Source organism: Notamacropus eugenii, chromosome 1 (assembly GCF_028372415.1).
Source record: "Notamacropus eugenii isolate mMacEug1 chromosome 1, mMacEug1.pri_v2, whole genome shotgun sequence".
Classification (NCBI taxonomy): Eukaryota; Metazoa; Chordata; class Mammalia; order Diprotodontia; family Macropodidae; genus Notamacropus; species Notamacropus eugenii.
Genome location: NC_092872.1, coordinates 433216185 through 433239499, shown reverse-complemented (window position 1 = coordinate 433239499; position 23315 = coordinate 433216185). Strand labels below are relative to the sequence as shown.

The 23315-nt window shown below is 42.7% G+C and overlaps 1 protein-coding gene across 1 annotated transcript in view; it reads left to right on the top strand.

Moving 5' to 3' along the window:
- The first annotated feature begins 4014 nt into the window (after positions 1 to 4014).
- The window catches only part of NSFL1C (NSFL1 cofactor), a 38827-nt gene continuing 19526 nt past the window's right edge, over positions 4015 to 23315 (top strand). The window contains exons 1-7 of the mRNA XM_072631711.1: positions 4015 to 4470; positions 6389 to 6486; positions 11491 to 11565; positions 15040 to 15205; positions 16324 to 16416; positions 18412 to 18521; positions 21990 to 22127. Coding sequence (XP_072487812.1) covers positions 4030 to 4470; positions 6389 to 6486; positions 11491 to 11565; positions 15040 to 15205; positions 16324 to 16416; positions 18412 to 18521; positions 21990 to 22127 — 1121 coding nt within the window. The 5' untranslated portion in view covers positions 4015 to 4029. The remainder of the gene's footprint in view (positions 4471 to 6388; positions 6487 to 11490; positions 11566 to 15039; positions 15206 to 16323; positions 16417 to 18411; positions 18522 to 21989; positions 22128 to 23315) is intronic.

The window sequence follows — 23315 nt, the reverse complement described above, 5'->3', positions numbered from 1 at the left end:
TTTGGGGTTTTCTTGGCAGAGATATTAGACATGCTCTATCCACTTAGCCACCTAGCTGCTCACTTGAGACAGACACAAATATGAACAAGACATAGCTACGATTCTCAAGAAGCTCACAGCTTAGTAGGAAGAAATAAAATATCTACATGAATCAAGTAAGCAAGCATTTATTAAGCACCTGCTGTATGTCAGGCACTGTGAATAAGGCCATAAAAAGAGCACCAAGTGCTTGGGGACAGTGGCAATAGATCAGGAAAAGCTATTGGAAAACGTACCTGAGTTGAAGCTTGAAGAATAGGTAGAAATTCAACAAATGGAAAGGGTGAGGAGGGATACTAAGCACAAGAAATGCCAGGAACATGGCACTTAGCCATAGGAAAATCCTTGCTGACTGATTAGTTAAAGTATAATGCTAGACTCTCAGTTGCTTTTCCCTGAAACCTTTTTTTTTTAATCTTGGGATCAACAGGTAAGAGAGAAAGGTACTCCGTGGGAAAGGTGGTGCTTTCATATCTCTCTCTTTCTCTCTCTCTCCCTCCTTCTCTCTCTTTCAGGGTGGGTGCTGGTCTCCTAAAGTAAAGCCTCTGTGTTTTCATCTATTCACCCAGGCTCCTGAGGAACTCTTGTCCCAGCCTCTGCTAGATAGAAGTCCCTTGCCCTCTCCCCTGGCGTTGGGAGTAGGTGCTGGGAATGGAAGCTCAATTCCATGTGGACAGTCTCGGGCGGGTAAAGGTGGGAACTTCTAAATCTTAGAGTTCTCACGAGGCCCCCCATAATAACAACAGGGAATCGAGGAGGAGACCAAGCTATCTTGTGTATTTCCGCCTCTTCCCGTGAGATACATGATGGGAGGAGCATCCCCGCTCTCGAGGCTGTCCCGGATCTGGGCACACCCATTGTTACCTAACAGGCACGGTATTCAGATGCAAACTATGCGGCTGAAGAGCTTAATTGGAGTCAGGAAAGCCTGAAAGCTCTCTTGGGCGGAGGGGCCACGTGTGAGGACAGAAGGCTCCGCTTTTCCTCTCTCCGCTCTCCCCTCCCCCTCTCTCCCCACTTACACTTCTGCTTCCAATCTCTTATTGTAAGATCTTTGCCTCCTTGGGAGATCTTTCTCTCTCCCTCCTAAGGAAGAATTCCCCCTGCACTTGTAACCAGAACCCTGAATAAAGCTCAACTCTTGTTCGACTCTGATAGGTCTCTTCTCTCATACGAGTATCCCGTTTGGCCAGCCGAAGACCTCCGATAGAGGTAAGGTAAGACTCGGGTAGCCCTCAGGCCTCTAGGCCTGGCAAGTAGGTATATAACTTCTGTGCTCAAACTCATTCTAAAACCAGACCATATCTTCCTCCTCCTTCTCCCTTCTCCTCTACCTTTTCTTTCTTTTTCCTCTCTCCCTCTTCCCTATCCTTTCCTTCCTCCCCACTCTGCTCCTCCCTTCTCCCTTAATATATTTAGAGATATAAGTATATTTAGAGACAGTGATGTAATGTTTGTTATAGTGAAGCACTGAACCTGGAGGCAGATGATCTAGGTTTAAAACCTGCTTTCTTTTATTTTCTACCTTGGGTGACCATGGACAAGTCATAATTCTCTGAGTCTCAATTTCCTCCACTGTCAAATGGAAAATAATAATACTTTTTCACTTACCTGGAAAGACTATTGAGAGGAAAGTCTGTACCATCAGTCAGTCAGTTGATCAATAAACATATATTAAGCACTACCATGTGCCAAACCCAGTATTAAGGGCTTGCTTGGTGACAGTCAGCTAAGTAGAACTCATTCTTGGATGCTACACCTGGAGTTCTTTCGTTGGAACAGTAAAGAGTTCTCTACTAATTGGGAGATTGTATTCTTAGTTAAAGATTCATTTAACTTTTACTTATTCTTCCGTGCATCCAACAAACATTTATGGTTTCCTGAGGCCTTTGCTGGTTACTGGGAGAGATATAAGATAGATATCTTAGATATACTGAGATCAGATATTGAGTGCAATAATATCAGGCAGGTAGATGGCACAGTGGACAGAGGGCCAGGCCTAGATTCAAGAAGACCTGACTTCAAATCTGACCTCAGACACTAGTGAATGGAATGAAGTTAGTGAAGACTTCTCAGTGCTTAACAAAAGGCTTTTAGTAAATGGTTAGGCCTAAGTTTCAGCTTCTCAGAAATCATGTGACGTTTGGGAATAAGAAACTTAAACTACCTGTCTTGGGTTGCCATATCAGCAAAATACAACCCTTTCTTGGGTTGCCACATCAACATCCACATCACCACAATGTCTGTTGGTTATTGGTTATTGCTACCTTGTCCCCTATTCACAGGGTAGACTGTCACATTTAGATTGTGAGCCTGTCTCCCAGCCAATGGACAGAAAAGGCCAGTGGGGAGGAGGGGGGGAGTCTGTGTTAGGGCTATATAATCTCTATTTTTGCCTTAATTGCCTCACTCTCCTGATTACTTATCAGAGAGGACATGCCCTTTCTCGGGAGATCATAATAAAATCTTGCTGCTTTGCTTCTACCTTGAGAAGTCTCTGATTTTATTTGAGTCAGTGGTCTCTGACCCACACACTAGCTATGTGATCCTGGGCAGCTCATGAAGAGTCTGAAACAACTAGATAACAACAAGAAAAGATCTGATCCGTGTTCATAAAGCCCATAGGGTAGGAGGAAAATAAACAGGAATACAATTCACCATAATATACAGTCTTTCTCATCTCACATATCTGATCTGTCTAGTGTACCTTCCTAACACCTCTCACATGCCCATTTTCTCCTCTGACACAGCCAACACCCTCCTGCAATCCCTTATCATTTCATGCTTGAGCTATTGATATAATCTCCTTTTTGATCTCCCTGCCTCAAGTCTTTTTCCACTCTAGTCTTTCCTCCACTCAGCTATTATTAGAAGAGTGATCTTCCTAAACTACAGGTCTAACCATGTCGCTCCCTTACTCAATACACTCCAATGGCTCCCTATTGCCCTCATGATCAAAGATAAAATCTTGTTTGGCTTTTATCCTCCTTCATATACCCTGCCCTCTTTCTACCTTTCAAGTCATGCTACTCCCCTCCACATAATCCATGTATGATCCATTAGCATTGGCCCCCACACGTTCTTCACACAAGAAGTTCCAGGCATTTTCAGTGGCTTTCTTCCATTCCTGAAATTCCCAGTTCTTCCTGCCTCCTGCCTTACTTCAAGCCTCAGCTAAAATCCCACCTTCTGCAGAAAGCCTTTGCTGGTCCCCGCTAATGGGAGCGCCTCCGCTGTGTCAATTACATCCTGAATGTATCTTGTTTGCATGTCTATATCATGTGTGTCTCTCCTCTGTTGTGAGCTCTGAAAGCGGGGGCAATTTTCGCCTTTCTTTGCATTTCCAGTGTGCTTAGCAAAGTGCCTGGCACATAACAGGTGCTGGATAAATGCTTTTTAACTGAAGACATACGACCTAAAGAGTTTATTAAATGTATGCCAGAGTTACGGAGGATGGGGTGGCTGTGTTGGGGCTCAGAGTGAGGTTCGGGGATCAGGATTTTCACTGTAAGGGAAAGAAAACTTGAGGGAAAAAATACTCTTTTGATTGACTTTGGAAAAGTACTTGAGCCAAGTCTGGAAAGTTTCTAGAACTGGGAGAGAGCTCCCAGGAATAAACGGACACCTCCCATTGCGATCGAGGGCAGAGCTCACTCTCCTTGATGCCTTAAGGGAGGGGACGGGAAGGACCTTCGAGGGAGGGGTCGCGCTGCGTCCTCGGTACTTCTCATTCGGAGACAGGCGAGAACCCCCTCACATGGCAGACTCCAGGAGTTCGGAGCGGACCAAACCTGGCTCACCCTCCCTGGCTCTGGGGCTGTCCACAGTCCCGCCTCTTTTCACACGTTAATGCTCGATGAGCAGGGTGAGTGCGGGCAGGATGCCACGCTTTAAGCACTTCCCGAAGCGCCCACAGAAACACTCCTCAGGAGGAGGAGAGGTTAACGCACGCAGCCTGAGCTGTCTCCTTCCATCGGCTCATGTTGTAAAATGCGGACAAAATCGCCGCCGCAGGAGCGAGCGGCATGCCCCAGCTCTTCTGACAGCCCGCGATCCCGGGACGCTGCCCGAAAGCGAGCCAAGCAGTGGCCAGCCCACGGGGCCATCAGCGCCGGAGCGGGCCGCGAAGCTGCGCCTACTCTCAGAGACCCACTAGGGGGCGCCGGGAGGTCCGAGCGGCCGCGGGCGTTTCCCACACGGAGGGCATTGTGTGGGACACCGCACGCGGCCCAGGGCGGGAGGGGGCGGGGCTGCGGCCGGAACGCCGCGGCGGGGGCGGGGGCAGCGCGGTGCCGGCCGGAGCGGTTTGGGCGGCGCACCGGGGGCAAGATGGCGGAGCGGCAGGAGGCGCTGAGGGAGTTCGTGGCGGTGACCGGGGCCGAGGAGGACCGGGCCCGCTTCTTCCTCGAGTCAGCCGGATGGGACCTGCAGGTAGCAGCGGGGCTGGCGCGGACGGGCGGGCGGGCGGACCCGGGGCCCCGGGAGGGCAGGAGAGGCCGTGGCGGCCGAAGCGCAGAGTCATCCGGGGGATGGGGGAGGCCGGGCCGGGCCGGGAGGAGGTGAGGCAGCCGGAGGCGGGGACCCTCGGCTCCGGTCCCAGGCCCCGCCCCCATCCTCGCCCCCCAGCCGGAACCCGCTCCGGGGTGGTGTCTCCCGGGGAGACGGCGGGACGCGCCTGCCTGCGGGAGGGCTTCTCCCGGCTTCGCCTCCGCCTAGGGACGAGCAGGCCTGACCCAGCCTGGGGACCCATACGTACACGCCCCGGCACGGCCACGGAGACGCCGTGTGCATGTGCGTGCGTGTGTGTGTGTCTGCCACGGACGCGGAGGGAGCCCGAGCCGTGCGCGAGTGGGCACTGCAGGGGCACGCACACACCCAGAGGTGGGCACTCCTGCAGCCGCCCACCGCACTCGGGCCCACGCAGGTGCTGACACACGGTGACCCCGTGACCACCACTGACGAAAATACAAACACGGACAGACAGGAAAGCCGCCTGACATTCCCCTGGGACGCTGACTTCCGCCTTGAGAGATCGGGGCTGAGTCTACACCCGCGATAATTACGCACATGCTGCGGTGCTTTAAAGTTGACCAGTCTATTTGCCGCAGCAACCCTGGGAAGGGATGGTGCAAGAATGAGCTCCGTTTTGCAGATGAGAAAACTTCGGCTGACGGATTATGACTCGCCCAAGCACATACAGCTACTATGTGGCAAGTGGAACCCACATTTCTGCCTGAGTCCACGACCACTGCTCAGGCTCCTATTTGTGGTGTTCCCCACCCCATCTTCCTTTTCTTTCCCACCTTTCACAACAGCCACACACACCTCTCCCAGAGGACTCAAACCAATTTCCAGGATAGAATTTCTCTGGTAAATCAAAAACCAGACTCCTGGAAGCAGACCCTCCCCCACTACCACCTCGCCAGCCCGGGCTGGGTTTAGGAGCTTTACCTCAGTAGTCTCTCCTCTATCCAGTTCAGGGCATTCCCATTGTCTTTTCTGCCTTTCTTGATAACTTCGAGTAAAGAGATAGGAAATTTCCTCCAGGGAGCAGAGTTAATGGGGAGAGCCGGCCCAGTTTAACTATCCACTGAAGGTGGTTTTAAATTGCGATGAGCCAAAATGTGTTCCTCCCCCATCGTGAACTTTTAACTGGGAATACAACACTGTTTAAGTGTGATCTGGCCCAGCTACTACCATCCTTGTGTCTTCTGCACAGTATTTACTTCCTCCTAGTCAGGGTTGATTAGCATTTATGTTTAGGATGATAGGAAAACAAACTTTGCTTGAACAAAACTTATAGACTGTCATGGATGATTAGGATCTTAGAGGCCGTCTATCTAGACTTTTACAGAAAAGAAAACTTGAAGCTACTTCTTATCCTCTTCAGTTGGGGCAACTAGGTGGTACAGTGGATAGAGCACCAGTGCAAGAGTCAGGAGGACCTGAGTTTAAGTCTCACCTCAGACACTTGACACTTACTAGCTGTGTGACCTTGGACAAGTCACAACCCCAATTGCCTCATCCTGGGTCATCTCCAGTCATCCTGATGAATATCTGGTCACTGGATGCAGATGGCTGTGGAAGAGAAGTGAGACTGGTGACCTGTACAGCCCTCCCTCACTCAAAACAAAGTTAAGTGCAAGTCATGTCATTAGTTCTCTGATGGCATGGCCTTCTTCAGCAACGAAGGACGAACAGACATTTCCTCTTAAGTTAATCTGTGCCTCCAGAATAAGAACTGTGTTTCTCTCTGGTGTTTGCTATTTACACACAGGTAAATGAAATGAAATGAAAATATCAGGTAAATGGACTAGTGTTTTCTAAGGGACCAGTGACTCTCTTTCAGATTGCCCTGGCCAGCTTTTATGAGGATGGAGGTGATGAAGACCTTGTTTCACTTTCCCAGCCAGCACCCAGTTCAGTGTCCAGAGGCACAGCTCCCAGGTAAGTAGCAGCTTCTGATCTTATCAGTCCACAGTAATGAATTCATTTTCCAGGGTTTCCATTATGTTCCTAATAAAGTCCAAATTCCCCAACCTAGTATGAAAGACTCTCTGTAACCTACCTGCAGCCATTTCCAGCATTTCTCTTTTAGGTAAATTCTGTGTCCCAGACAGACAGTGCTATTTGCCATTTTTAATATCTTCAGAGTTTTTCCACTCTTTCAAACTGCTGTCCTTTTCCAGGAGTCTATTACCACCATAAACTGCTCACTTTCCTGCCTCCAAACATAAACATTTTCACTACTGCCTATTGAAGTCTTACCCCTTCATAAAGTCCTAGCTCCCCTGACACTTCCTTCATGAAATCTTTGCTGTCTTCAGCATCCAGGTGTGATCTTTGCTTCTCTTATGGACCTTATCATTTTGCCATTTTTTATTTAACCTATTAAACTATAAGCTCTAAAGAGAGAGAATGTGTTGTGCCAGTCTTTATGTTTTATCCTCCCACCCCCACCTCAAGCACCTATCATAGACCCTTGCAAATACATCAGGTACTCAATAAATGTTTCTTAATTATATAGTTCAATTAATGCTCTTCAAAATTTGGTTTTTGCCTACATTATTGGAGGCACCTCTGTGGTTCAGTGTGTAAATCTCAGGCCCCGGAGTCAAGATGTTCAAATTATGCCTCCAATACTATTGGTGTAACTGAGCACGTCATTTAATATCACTCAGCCTTAGTTTTTCACCTGTAAAATGGGGATAATAATAGCACCTTCCTCCCTAAGATTCTTGTAACAAATGAGGTAAGGTACAAAATTGTCTTCAAGCCTTAAAGTGCTATATAAATGCTAGCTTTTTTTACTATTGGCATAGGCTTTAAAAAGTTTTATCCTTTTATTTGTATTGGAGTCAGTGATAAGGAATAAAAGCAGAAAAATCTAGGTGATCTCGAAGTTAACTGAGAAAAAAATCTTAATCTGGATAGAATTTTTCAAATCATATATTTCTTTTAAATGTATTTATGTGGAAAAGTCTACGTATTCAGATTCTGCCATTATAAAACATGGGAGAGATTAAATTCGCTATCAGAGGAAGTGTTACATCAGAGATTGGAGGACAGTCTAGTAACATACTGTATTGGGGATTCCTGCACTGACAGTATATCATTTCTAAGGTCCTTTTTACTTTGGGCTTCTCTGAAGTGTGGTATCCTTGCTTAGGGTCATCCCTAGAGTGAATGGGATCAAATTAAAAAGTGAACATCAAAATCATCCTTGAAGGGAGAGAAAAAAGGTCTCCAAACGGCACAGTTTGTGGCCTGAGAATGTGTGTGTGGAAAGAAAGCTCCAGGCATTACCTCCCTCTGCAGTGAAGTAGGGGGCTAGATTTATGAAGTAACTATATTTATGAGCTTTCGGATGTTTTGAAGTCATTAGTTGGCAGTGCTACTTTTGCCCATGTTTACTCTCTCATGAAGGTAATGTTCAGTAATCTGGTCTCCAAAGAAGTACAAAGGATGATTTGAGGAATACCTCTTGATTTCCTGATGGAAGGGAAAGAAAGGGTATGAGCATTTATATAGTACCTACTATGTGCCAAGCTCTGTGCTAAGTGCTTTTACAAATATTATTTCATTTGATCCTCCCAACAACTTGGAAAGTTAAGTGCTATTATTATCTACATTTTACCCCAATGGAGGAAACTGGGGTAAACAGGTTAAATGATTTCTCTCCTGGGTCATACAGCCAATTAATGTCTGAGGACAGATTTGAACTCAAGCCTTATGGACATCAGGCCTAGCACTTTATCTGCTGCTCCACCAGCAGGACCATAGACATTTTCAGTAGCTGTTTGGAAGAACAGACTAGTTGGAAGAAAAGTTCAACTTTGAAGTTTTGTTAGAAAATAATGCATGTGAAATAGAGTAATGTGAAATAAATCTGGAAAGCTAGGTTGGAGACAGATTGTGGCCTAAATGCTGGATCAGGGAGTTTGTATTTTCACCTCTTGGCAGTAAGAAGTCACTGGTGGTTTCTGAGCAGGCAGAATAACATCAACAGACAAGTGTGAAGGTTGAATTGAAGAGGGAGGGACTAGGAGCAGAAAGACCAGTCAGGAAGTATAGGCTGTTGGCAATTTGAATGGATTGATGATGTTGAAGTAAAATCAACAAGACAGTTCTGGGCAGTAAATTGAATATTGGAAGAGAGAGGTGAGAGATGGAAAAACCAAAGATGACAATGACATTTCAAGCACAAGTAGAGGTGGTGATAATAACAGAATTATAGAATGTGGGAGGAAGAACAGGATTTTTGTTAACAGCATTGACTTTGGACAGGTTGAGTTTGAAATGCTTCAGGTAAAGATGGACAGGAGCATTTGGAGATTTGGGACTGAAAGTTCAAGAAAAGGATTAGCACTACATACATAGAATTAAGAATCATCTCCATAGCAGTGATAACTGAGTGTGCTGAAATGGACCTCAAGGGAGGGAATGTAAAGGAAGAAGAGATGAACCTTAGCAGATGCCCACTCACTCACACTTAGCAGTAGTAGGAAGTTGATAAATAGGAGAACCTGGAGAGAGAACAATGATACAAGGCAAGGTAAAAGATAAGACACCCCAGGTGATTAGAGTGTCAGAAGTTGTTGAAAGTTGAATGAGAAAATACCTTTGGATTTAGCGATTAGGTTATTGGTAACTTTTGAGAGAACCCTTTCAGGTGTAGGGCTTGGGTTGCAAGCCCAGATTGCAGGAGATGCAAGTGAAAGGTGGTTAAATGTATGAAACAATTAGAGACCACTCTTTCTTTCTAGTTTCATAGTGACTGGGATAAAAGATAATATAGAATGATAATTTGAGGGAATAGCAGCATTGGGGAAGGAGCCAGTAGTTAAGAGTTGGAACTGGTTTTCTATTCATTTTAATACAAATACTGTTTTAAACCTCTTGATAAAAAATTCTGTCTTAAGGAATGTATTTAGGGAAGGAGACCATTGACCCAAGTAAATGGCTCTGGGAGAAAGAGGATTTGGAAGGCTTTACTATCACAGACACAAGATTTGTTCAGTCTTTTGAAGAGGGTTTGAGTTTTGAAGTCTAACAAAACTCCCTAATCATGAAATATGTTAGTGAAATTTATCTCTCATGAAAAGTCATAGAATCATCTTCATTGAAGTCAGTTGGGACTGTCGTGGATGCAAGTTCTGGGATACTCATCCAGCCCTGGCAGGGAGTCAATTTGCTGACTCAGTCCATCATTGTCCTCTTATTTCTAGGGGATAGAATCTCAGAGATTTCTGTCACCCAATTGTCCTCTTTGTTGTGAATGTTTGGTCTTTCCCTCCCCCCCCCCATTCAGCTTGAGATTTCTTTGTAGTGAAACAATTCTTTCCTCTGTATCTATCCTCATTGGTCTGCATGATTTGTTTTTTTCTTTTCCTGTGTTACAATGAAGCTGATTTTTTCGTTATTCCAAAATACCATGGAAAGATAGTATTTATCTGTAACTTGGCCGTATGAGAAACTCAGAAAAATACTTGAGGACAGGTTTGTACTAGGAAAACTGTCCCAGAATTATGGAAAGTGAATTAACCCTTCTTATGACTAGTCCAGCTTGGTTTTACATATATTAATAGTGGTATAGTAGAGTATATTTTTAAAAAGTACTAGTAAACAATTCCAGCACACTAGAAGTAAGTCTTTTACCTAATATAGACCCAGCTTTTGTGAGAGCTTAAATTAAAACTACATTTTGAAAAGGGGTAACATTGCTCCTCTAAACAGTACTTCTTCATTGGTTCTCTCACATATCCCTTGAGAAGAGAAATATAATGTTGTTTTAAACAGGATAGGGATGGAATCTGCCCTTTCATTGATAAAGACAACTCTCAGTTGAGGTAACTCCCTTTATTCCTGTAACTCAGCACCTTTAATGCAAATTATGGTCTTAGAGAGTTAGCTAGTGATGTCAAACTCAGATAGAAATGGGAACCGCTAAACCACATGCAAGGATCCTATAGGCCACATTTTGACTTAGAAGACCACATGTTAACATTATCCATGTTTTATTGTATTACTTATTTTGTTAAATAATTCCCGGTTATATTTTAATCAGGTATGAACTGGCAGGATCATGGGTTGCGTGTGTTAGACACCTCTGACCTAGAGAACTGAAAGGTTAAGTAGCTTGCCCAAAGTCACACAGCCAGTATGTTGGGGGTGAAATTTGAACCCATGTCTTCCTGACCTCAAGGCCAGGTCACTGTTTACCGCAGCACATTGCCTTTTTGAACTGATCCTATATATTGTTGATGCTTGGACACATAACACAAAAGTATTGTCAGATACTTGCATTGTATCTCTCAGCTAGAGGAAACATGTTGTAGCGTAAGGACTATTGATTGAAAGTTAGTTCCTGGGTTTGAATCCCTCTCCTTTTTCACTTAGGAGCTATGTGACCCTGGACAAGTTATTTAGTCTCTCTGAGCCTTATCTGTTAAATTAGGGATAATAGTTTTTGAACTACCTGACTCATAGGGTTTTTGTGAAGAAAGTGCTTTGTAAATGTGAGTAGTTGCTATTCTTTTTAGTAATAATATTATCTAAAATGCAGTCTCTAGACTACAAATTAATTTGTGTGTGTGTGTGCTATGGACTCCTTTTATGGTCAGGTCAAGCCTTTGAACCTCTTAACAGAAGAATATTTTTAAACAAACTATTTTTTTTAAAAAGCTTTCCCATCCCAAATTAAGAACCCACAACTAGGGGAGGCTAGGTGTCGCAGTGGATAGAGCTCCACCCCTAAAATCAGAAGGATCAGAATTCAAATCTGTCCTCAGACACTTACTAGCTGTGTGACCCTGGGTAAGTTAGTTAACCCCAAGTACCACCACCACCACCCCCCCAAAAAAAAAAGAAAAGAACCCACCTCTGCCCTAAAAGTTGGAGCTTGGCCCTCTTTGGTGTAGAAAATCATTTTATCTCCTTTTGATTCTCCAGTGATAACAGGGTAACATCATTCAGAGACCTTGTTCATGCCCAAGAAGATGATGAAGATGATGAAGAGGGTCAAAGGTGAGTGAATTTTTATTAAAATATGGTGCCAATCCTTTGAAAAGTACACACTTGTATTATGAGATCTACAGTTAATATGGTACCATTGATAGATCCATAAAGTAATCCAGTTAATTATCATTCAGTGTGTTAGATAACCCATCTCAGTCTCTGTTCCCCACAAGCTCCTATAACAGAGAAAGTCGTTTGTTGCTTGCAAATTGGTCAAAATCTCCTGTTTTTCATTTATAAGGGATTCCATAATCTAATAAACAGAACTTCTTAAAAAGGCACACTTTGCCTAGTGTTATTAATCAGTTCTGACAAGAGACAGTGTTGCTGAGGGGACAGTTCTGTACAAACAGTGCTGAAGCAGAAAAAGCAGGAGGAATGAGAGAGTAGATAGAAGGAGGGAGTCATTTAACCACCATCCTGAATCACATAGTGGGATTTAGTGTAGGGGATTAGTCTCAGCAATGTTATTGCAAAACACTGGTGGTTGTGGTACCATTAAACAAACATCCTATATTTGAATACAACAGTGAATTGATCAGATCACTTTTCATATACTTTGGTTAGCTCAATTTTTCAATAAACAGCAAACACCTACTACATGCAGAGAGCACTCCCTTGTGCTGGGGAAAATATAATATGATGGCTGTTAAGGAAATATTCTAACTCCATGGTTACTGCTTAATTGAAAAATAAAAGTAAAATAGCTTTAGATCTGGAAAGGACCTTAGATTCCACCTCCAGTTTCACAAGTGAAGAAGCAGACCTTGAAAGGTAGAAAGAAGTTAAATGACTTGGTCAAGGTTAAACAGGTAGCAGATGAAAGCCTGGGATCATATAGGATTTCTGATCATTCACTTTGTGATCTACAAGTTCATTGAAGAATCATAACCTTTTAAGGGTGGATGGAGGGGATCTTAGGGACTTAAGACCGTCTTATTCAGCCTTCTTCCCTTTAGAGATTAGAAAACTGGGGTCCCAAGAGGAGGGGAAAATACTTGTCCAAAGTCAGATACTGAATTAGTGGTAGTTTTGAAACTAAAATCTGAGGCTCTTGACTCCTACCTCTAGCACTTTTTCCGCGCTACTAGTTACTAAATCTGCTTAAGAACCTTCCTCTGTAACATGGTGGAATTGAAAGAACATTGGATATTGAGATAGAAGGCTTCTGTTTCTTATCTTCACTCTTCTATTTAATGCTTGTGGGACCTTGAGCAAGTCATATAACTTCTCTAGTCACAGTTTGCTCAGCTGTCAAATGAGCCAGTTTGAACTAGATTACCTCTAAGGTGATCTTGTCAACCATAAATCTTCTGGTCTTTCCTTTTAGGGATAGAGACTGGATCTGCTATCTTATTGGTGGAGGAAGTTTGCTGGGGATAACTGTCTACAAAATCAGTTTAGCATTTTCTCTGCAGCTTCTCATGTTGAAAATTGCCCTTGGAAGCACTGAGAGATCCAATGACTTTCCCAGGGTCACACGTGTCACAAGTGGGACTTAAAACAGTCTGTATCAGAAGGTTCTTATTCTGCCTTTGAGGTCAGCTTTCCCATTATTCTGTGCTCCCTCTCAAGCAGTCACATACTTTAGGTTAACAAGTGAGCATTTATACTAGGGCTTTTTGAGCTCTCTGAGTGAAAGCACAATGATTGCCAATACCTACTTTTCCATTCCTCTAGTCCACTTCTACACAGTATGCCTTCTCCAACCCAACCCCCCAAGAAACCTTCCCTCAATACTCTGATCCTGACATCTGCCTTGTAGCCTCAGTATTTCACATTGGAAGTGAAGCTGGTGCTTTTGTATTAGTCTGGCTGAGAGCTTTGGCCTCACATCCTCACCACTAAAGGAACAAGTCAGAAATAATTTAGCAGTTCAGGTTCCAAAGGCAGAACTGATTTTCATAGCTGGCCAGTGTGTGCTATTGACAGAATCACGGAGTGGAACAGGACACAGGAATGAAATGAGCTCTGACTATTGGCAAGCTGGCATCTTTACTTTCCAAGCCATGGCACAAGGTACTGCACAAACTCAAATTATACTGCGGCACTTGAATCTGCCCCAACTTCACATCATACTTTTTTTTTGCACCTCTAATGCACTTATTTGATGTATATTTAATCTATGTTGCTGTCTTATTTCCATTCTAGACTATGAGCTCTTTGAGGGGAAGAATTATATTTTATATAAATCTTACTGCTTCCAGTGCCTAGCGTGGTGCTCTGTATGCTAATGTCATTTAACAAATATGCATTGTCTTGTAAATAACAAGAGAGACCCTTATCCATTGAAAAGCTCTGAAAAAAAAATGTTTCTATATTATCCTGTCTTTGAGAATGAAGTAAATGAAATCAGGATATACCCCTAACCTCACTGATCCCTTCACTTCATAATATTTTGTGTCCATACTGACCAGAGTTAAGGACTGAGGTTAAAAAAAGGTATTACTATGTAACTTCTCTGAGCCTCAGTTTCTTCATCTGTAAAATGGGAATAATACTTGTGCTTCAGAGTTGTTGCAAGGATGAAAATGAGATAACACTAACAAATTCTTTTAATTTAGATTTCCAGCTTATTGAAGGCAAAGCTTGCATTTTTTTCATCTTTATGTCTCCCCCCCAGCACCCACCACAATTCTCTCTGCCCCTATGGTTTATTTGTTGCATTTATACAATGATTATAGCATGTATTTGTGTCATACTTTTCAGTTTTACAATGTCCTTTGTAATTAACAAGCCTGAATTTTAAGTCCTGACTGAGATGTTTACCAGCTCTGTGCCTTAGGCAAGTCATGTAACTTTTAAGCTTCAGTCCTCTCAATCTTGAGATTAAGGATTCAAAGTGCTTCCATCACAGGGTTAATATGAGAAAAGTTCTTTGTAATCTTTTTTTTGTAGTCTTTAAAGTTCTGTTTAGATGTTAGTTCTCGTTAGATTATTTCATTTGAGTCTTACACTCCTGTCAGATAAGTAGGACGCAGTATTTCTTCCCATTCTGCAAATGGAAAAAAATGAAACCCAAAGAGATATGACTTATCCAAGGTTACATAACTGTTCAGTGGTTCCTATTTCTCTTATGCCATATAACCTCCCCCCATATTTAGCATTACTAGTATAAAGTTGTTTTAAAGTTCTGAATCTAATTCCTAACAGTTATTTGGTTCCCACACTATACTCCCTACTAACTCAGCCCTGTAGCTGTCTCCTGGAAGGTTATCGATCAAATGAATAACTAAATAATAACTTACATTTGCATAGTGATGGTTCAAAAGCACTTTTCATACACTATTTGATCCTCATAATTACCCTGTAAAGTAGGCAGGGAAGGGGTTGATATTATTCCTATTTTTGAAACTTGAGGTTCAGAGAAGTGAAGGAAGTTATCAGTAAGTGATAGAGCTGGAACTCAGACCCTGTTTATTCCAAGCCCAGTGCATGACCTAATCCCAAACCTTCAATATCAGAGTCTTTTCTTCTATGCAGGTTTTACGCTGGAGGCTCAGAGAGAAGTGGACAACAGATTGTTGGTCCCCCAAGAAAGAAAAGCCCCAATGAGTTGGTAGAAGATCTCTTCAAAGGTGCCAAGGAACATGGAGCAGTAGCTGTTGATCGAATGGCCAAGAGTCCTGGCGAGAGTAGCAAGCCAAAAGTGAGAAGTGGGGTCATGTTTGCTTCCTGCATTGAGCATTGTTTTCTTTTTGTAAAAGAGCTCTTCATGATAATAACTGTCACTTTTCTCATATTGTGTGACTGCACAACACTCTACGTCTCTCACCTCTCTTGATTCTCACAACAGTCCTATGGGGTAATGCAGGGCTAATTTTCTTAGCCTTGGTTTTCAGATGAGGAAATAGGAGGCTCAGAAAGATAACTTCTCCAAGTTAACTGTTTCCACCGCAGAAGTAGCTATTTTCCTTTTGTTCCTGACTAACTGCTAGGATTATCTTTTTTAAGTTACAGCCTTTTCCATCTTGGGGAAGAGTATTAGAAATAAAATCAGTAAACATTTATGAAGTGCCTTCTCTATGCTAGGCACTGTGCTAAGTACTGAGGAATCAAAGAAAGCCCCCAAAATAGTCTCTGCTCTCAAGGGGTTCACATTCTAATGAGGGAGACAACTTACAAACAACCGTACAAAAAAAGACATATACAACTGCTCCTCTAAAATGCATTGTTTTAGAATCACAGAATTGGAAGGGCCTTTAAATAGCTTAGAATTCAACTCTCTCCCTAATAAAGGAATCCTGTCTGTAGCATCCCTATCATGTGACCATCTAGGCTCTGCTTAAAGAAGCAAGATGGTATAATGGAAGGATCACTGAATTTGAAGTTAAGAGGATATGCTACTGTCCTTGCTACTTAAATTTTTTCAACCTTAGGGATGGTCGTAACCTCCATGGACCTTTCTTTTACCTGTAAACTGGATGATCGCTCATTTTACTCCAAGCTCTAAGTCCTTTGGTTGCATGACCTTAAATGACAGAAAAGCTATTTACCTCATTAAGATAATCTATTGTCAGACAATGCTAATTGTTAGAAAGTTCTTCCTTAGATCTTCCTCCTTTAACTTCTGATTGGACCTAGTTCTCTTCTCTGGCTGAATAAATCTAATTTCCCATCTCCGTGACAGCCTGTCAAATGTTCAAAGACATTATTCATGTTACTTCTAAGTCATTCTCTTTAATAAAATTCCTGCCATTGTTTAAGACTCTAAAATGATTTTTCACATTTCCTACTTGACTCATTTTGCTTATCCATCTCTTGCAGCCATTTGCAGGGGGTGGATACCGTCTTGGGGCAGCCCCAGAGGAGGAGTCTGCCTATGTAGCAGGAGAAAGACGACAATTTTCTGGCCAAGATGTGAGTATCCTCTCCTTTTTAAAGGAACACTCTTCAGTGTGGTCTGTTTTCTAGTAGAAGGAACCCAATTTGGAGGCAGTAATTCAGGTGAAAGGAGATGAGGGCCTAAACAGAGAGGGCAGTGACTAGAAGTAGAAAGAGATGGGCAGATGGGAGAGACGTGGTGATAATAATACCTAGCATTTACATGATGCTTTAAAGTTTGCCAAGTATTATCTCATTTAATGGTCACAACTTCTCTGGAAGGACAGTGCTATTATCATACCCCATTTTACAGATGAGGAAACTGAAGCTCAGAAAGCTTAAATCACTTGCCCAGGATTACACAGTTAGTATCTGGATTCAAACTCAAGTATTCCTGACTCAACTCCAACAGTGTGGTAAAGATAGAAACAATAAGATTTAGCAAATGAGTGGAGATATGGAGTGAGTATGAGTCGAGAGTGACACTGAGGTCATAAACCTGGGTAAATGGAACAAGAGTGGTGCCCTCCCCTCAGAAATGGGGAGGTTTGGAAAGGTTTCATGAAAGGATTCATACAGACAATCAGTTTTGAAATGTTCAGTGGATAGTTGATGATGCAAGACTGGCACTCAGGAGAAGAATTGGATATATAGATCTTGGAGTCATCTGTGTAGAGGTGATAAGATAGCCCCATAGAAACTTATGAGATCACTGAAGAGGAATGTGTAGAGAAGCAAGAAGATCCAAGACAAAGCCTTTATGGACACCCACAGATAGGAAGTTGGTTGGTTGGTTGTTGTCCTTCATCTTTGAAGAGGACCAAAATGAAATCACCATTGTAAAGAACAGTACGAGCTCAGAATGTTCTACCATAGGTTGGGCACAGATAGTCTATTTGAATATTTAGGGTAGATATACCAAATTTGCACATCCTGCGTTTACTTTGTGCTGTCTCAATTCTGCTTTGCTCAAAGAGCACAGCACCTTTTCTTATGTGGGCACACCATGCTGAGCGGTCCTGTGCCAGTGTCTCCCATGTTGCACAGTCAGATCCAAAGTTCTTGAGAGTGTCCTTGTATCGTTTCTTCTAGCCACCATGTGATCGCCTGCCCAGTGCAAGTTCTCCATAAAATAGTCTTTTTGGCAAGCGTGCATTTTGTGTCCGAACAACGTGGCCAGCCCATTGGAGTTGCGCTCTCTGAAGCATAGTTTGAATACTTGGCAGTTCAGCCCAAGCAAGGGCTTCAGTGTCTGATACCTTATCCTGCCATGTGATCCTCAAAATCTTCCTAAGACAGTTAAAATGGAAGCGATTCAGTTTCCTGGCATGGCGCTGGTAGACTGTCCATGTTTCACAATCATACAACAGTGAGGTCAGCACAATGGCTCTGTAGACCTTCAGTTTGGTAGTATAGATAGGAAGGTAGATATAGGTAGGAAGTATAATATTGTTGATGACCCAACGAAAGAGACTAAGGAAGAAGGCTAAGACAGATAGAAGGAAAACCCAAAACAGTCACAAAAGAAGAAGAGAATATCCAACAGGAGATATCAAAAAGGATGAGGAAAAAAGACCAGATTTGACTGTTTTAAGATCTTTGATGGCTTTGGAGAGGGCAGTTTTGTTGGAGAATTGAGATTGCAGATGGTCCTGTAGTGAAATTCTTGAGGAAAAAGGGGGGAATGACCTGGGAGCCCAGTATCTGGGTCCTAGTCTCAGCTCTGCTGTTCTTCATTATGTAATTCTTGGTGAGCCTTCATTTCTCCAACCCTCCATTTCCCCATCTCTAAAATGAAAGGTCAAATTCTTTCAGTCAATGAAGGATAGTTGGGAGCTTCTGATAAGGCAAAAAGATAGGGGACTGAATTAAACCAGTGTCAGGAAATTAGGAGCAGGGTGGCTGTGAAAGCACTGGGAAGAAAAGATAATTTTGGCAGATTGATAATAAATTTCTAATAGTAATTTGGATAAGGGAATTGGCTTACTACTGAATTCTTCTAAATGTGCTGATGTCATCTTAAAATTCCAGGTGCATATAGTATTGAAGCTCTGGAAGAGTGGATTCAGCCTGGACAGTGGTGAGCTGAGAAGCTACCAAGACCCATCTAATGCCCAGTTTCTGGAGTCTATCCGCAGAGGGTAGGCGGCAGCAGCCTTTGTGCCCAAGGGTGGTGGTGGTGATGGAAATCTAGCTGTTTTCCTTACACATTCTTCTGCAAGGCAGTTCCTATCACCTTGTGTTTATATAATTATTGGGATTTTTCCTCAGGCATTTTACACAAAGATATATAAGATTAACCACTTTGATTTCTTCATAAATCCACCCCTGGGGCTTACTTTCTTTCCACCTAAGATATCTATAAGACCAAACTGATCAATGTCTAACATAATACTTTACATGTTAGATTGGTTTATGGGTGACAAATCCCATTGGAAGTTTGAATGAATTTTGATTGAACCAGTTACAAAAAGGAATTTTTTGATAAAAATGCTACCTCCCCACTTTGCCACCAAACCATAGTCTATGTCTTCTAAAAAGAGCAGAAGGGAGGTTGGGCATGGTAGAAGGATTCTGGCTAGGGGGTTTTGTCTTTTTAGTTGATCCACTAGGGAGGTACTGTCTTTGCAGAACTGTTTGTGACCTTGGATAATTCACTTGCCACAGTTGTCTTCCTGTATAAGTTAAAAGTTTGAACTAGATCATCTCTAAAGTCTCTTCTAGTTCTAACGTTAACTAGAGGTCTAGCAACCTTGCTTCTCCTAGTAAGATCACTCATGGTAGTGGGAAGGGGGAGGAAAGGAGAGACTGATTCTGAATATAGAGAAGTAGTAAGTTTAGGCAATCAACAAATATTTGTTAAACACCTAGTATGTGTCATATGCTGTGCTAAGTACTGAGGGTACAAAAGGAGGCAAAAGAACAGTCCCTGTCCTCAAGGAGCCTAAAAGCTAACGGTGAGCAGGGAACAACATGCAAACATGTACAAACAAGCTTTATAAAGAATAAATAGGAAATAATTAAGGAGGAAAGCACTAGAATTAAGAGGGATTGGGAAAGGCATCATGTAAAAAAAATGGGATTTTAGTTGAACTTAAAGGAAGCCAGGGAGGTCAGTAGTGCAGCAGAGGAGAGAGAGCATTCCAGGCATGGAGGACAGGCAGAAAAATGCCCAGAGCCAAGAATATCGAGTGTTTTATTCATGGAATAGTCAAGAGACCAGTGTCACTGCATGGAAAAGTACACAGTGTAGAGGAGAGTAAGGTGTAGGAAGACTGGAAAGTTAGGAGGGGGATAGATTATGAAGGGCTTTGAATGCCAAACAGGACATCTGTATTTGATTCTGGAGGTATGGGAAGCTGCTGGAGTTTATTGGAGGAGGGAGGGAGGTGGCATGCTCAGTCCTGAGCTTTAGGAAAATCACTTGAGGGACTTAATGAGGATGTATTAAAGTGAGGAGAGCCTTGAGGCAGGCAGACATACCAAGAAGCTGTTCAGTAATTCAGACTTGAGGTGTTAAGGGCCTTCAGTAGAGTGGTGGCAGTGTCATAGGGGAGAAGGGAGCTATTCAGGAGATGTTGCAAAGGTGAAATTGACAGGTCTTGGCAGCAGCTTGGACATGGGATGATGGATTGAGGATGACACCTATATTGCAAGCCTGAGGAATTAGGAAGATGGTGTTGCCCTCTACTGTAATAGGGAAGGAGGGTTTGGGAGAAAGATATGTGTTCTGTCTTGGACATGTTTCATTTAAGATGTCTACTGGACATGTAGTTCAAAATGTCTGAAACGCAGGTGGAGATGCAAGATTAGAAGTCAAAAGAGAGCTTGAGGAAAGATAGGTAGATTTAAGAATTGTCAGCATAGAGATAATAACTAAATATTTGGGAGCTAATGAGATCACCAAGGGAAGAAATACAGAAGAAGAGAAGAAGAAAGCCCAGGACAAGAACCCTGAGGGACACCTATGGGCATGATCTGGATGAGTTCCAGCAATAGAGACAGCAAAAGGGTGGTCAGATAGGGAGAAGGAGGAGCAGGAGAGAGTGGTGTCATGCAAACCTAGAGAGAAGATAATATTAAGGAGGAGAGAGTGATCAACAATGTCAAAGGCAGCAGAGAGGTCAAGAATGAAGATTGAAGGGAAAAAGCCGTTAGGTTTGGTGATGAAGAGATCATTGGTAACTTTGGTGAGAACAGTTTCAGTGAAATGATAAAATCAGAAGGTAGATTGTAAGGGGTTAAGAAAGTGAGAGGAGACAAAGTGGAGGCATTTTTTGAAGCTGACCTTTTCAAGTTTTGCTACAAAGAGCAAAAAGAAATGAAGTATAAAAGTTAGCAGAAATAGAAGGATCAGTTGAGGGGTTTTTCAGGATGAAAGAGACATAGGTATCTTTGTAGGCATGCAAGTAAAGAGGGAGAGATGGCAAGTAAGGGAAAGAGTGGAGATAACGGGGCAATATGTTGAAAGAGACAGGATGAAATAGGATTGCTTGAGCAGAAGAGGGGTTAGCCTTAAGTAAGGAATAAGGCCACTCCATCATGTGAGATAGGGAAGCTCTGAATAATAGGATATGAAGAGGGAGCTCACTGTGAATGTCGTCATTTCTTTCTATGTAAAGTCAGGTTTGAAGCAAGGAAAGTAGAGTGAGGAAGAAGGGGTGTCATGAGAGGTTTGAGGAGGGATGAAAAGGTTTGGAGGATCTGCTGTGGAGAGTGGGATAGTAAGTTGATATGGCAGGTATAGAAGAAGTATCTTGCAGCAGTAAGGGCCCATTTGAGATTGTGTGACAAATTTGTAGTGGACCCAGTCAGAAAGATTGTATGGTTTTCTCCACCTTCATTCAACACATGTATAGGAGCAAAGATGGCAAAATGGTGGGAGTGATCCAGAGCTGAGGCTTGACTGGGGATAGTAAGAGGGGTAAGGATTAAAGAGAGGAAGATAGTGTGGACTTGAGTTGGTTCACCAAGGAATCAAAAGAGGGAAAAGAGAGAGTGGCTAGTACAGGAGAGATGGCCTAGCAAAGAATTCAATGTTTCAGGAGTTTGGAGGTCACAGTGCAGATCAAGAATAGGCTTTTGTAAGGGAAGTCAGAAGGAGAGGTAAAAAGCCAATAGATTATGGTCAGGTAAGGGGATTTCAGCATTCTTGAAGATGGAGGTTGTACATATGTGAATGATGGCAAGATCAAGGGTATGACCATCTTTGTGTGGCTGAAGTGGGGTGAAGGAGTAACTCATGGGAAATGAATAGGGGCCACATCAGTGACACTGAATAAACAAAAACAGTTCCTCTTGGACCTTACGTAATGCATTTTTTGTGTAGTATTACATACTATAATTTTCTGCATTTTTGTCTTATGCCCCTACTTGAGTGTAAGATCCATGAGAGCAAGAATTATTTAAATTTTGTCTCCTCCCAAGTACCAACTCACTATGTTTTACACACAGTAAGTACTGATTAATGTGTTACTAATTGAATGAAGGAAACACACCCTGTAAATACCTTTCACTGTTAACTGTATCTCTTCACCCCCTTATTCCTGCATTGCCAATACTACTAAGTTGCTTCCTTTTTGAATCTCACTGTTGCCTTTCTTTTCCAGCGAAGTACCTACAGAGCTACGAAGGTTATCACGTGGGGGACAGGTCAACTTGGACATGGAGGACCATAGAGATGAGGACTTTGTAAAGCCCAAGGGAACCTTCAAAGCATTCACTGGCGAAGGTCAGAAACTGGGCAGGTAAGAATAGTCTCAGCAGAGAAAGGAACCATAACCAGTCTTCCATTGGTACCATCTAGGCTCTCATTCAAGCATCAAAGTTTGAATCTTCAGTGAGCAAGCGCTGGTCAAGGCTCACTTTTAAAATTTGAGGAGGGAAAGAAAAGATGATTCCTCAGGTCTCTGCCACAGTTCAGAATAATTTCTGATAAAAAGATGAGGCCTGTGAGTGGGTGTAGGGAGTCAAATGTCTTTGGCTATAATGGACCGTTTATTTTTTTTAAATAACTTCTATATGTCATAGAAGGTTCTTTGCAGCTATTAGATTAGGACCTTAGAGAAAACAAGCAACATCGCTGAAGAATGAAAATTGTTCTTTCTTTTTTTCCCTTCCCTTTTTTTCCTCCCTTTGAGCCTAGCCTAGCTTTCCCATGGGTGAAATGCTGTCAGTACTAATATGAACCACCCTTTTAGAGGAACAGCTAGCTCACTTTAGACAGCACCAAGCTGCTCTTGAGTAAATGTACATGGCTGTTGGTAGTTCAGCATGATACTCTTTTGCAGAGTAAAGATTTTGAAAGTTGTGTACTGCTGGGAGCAATGCAATATAAGACTGACACTTAAAACCCCAAATACATTCTCCTTTTCTGACCTCCCTTGTCTTCCCTGTGGTAGTAAAATTGATAGAATTATGATAGTGATAGACTAAGTGACTCAGTCCCACACAAAAATTTGTATGTCTACATGAGTAAAATAAAATCCTAGGAAGTAACCCCTTGCTGAATAATAAAAAATTACTGTTATCTGGTTGATGTCCTTCCTTAGCAACATAAGACCATAGGCAAGCTTAGGAAGAGAATTATTGTGGTGTTTAAAGGACTGCGTTGCCAGTGCTCAGTGGGGGCTGCTTGGAAGCAACAGTCACTCAGTAGTCACTGCAAATGAGGGAATAGTGAAATTCACAGACCCTGCCAGGTGATTCTAGCCCTCATTAATATCCCCCTTCTCCTAACTTACAGAATACTAGGCTGCCTAAAATGGAGGCACCTTAAAATGTAAAAGACTTAGACTAGAAGAGACCTTAGAAAATAAAAACCCATGAGCAGATGGCTTGAAGGTAGAAGAGAACATAGAGATCATGTAGTACAACCAGATCCTAAATTGGATAAGGAAACTGAGGCCCACAGAGACTTCTTTAACTCAGGACAA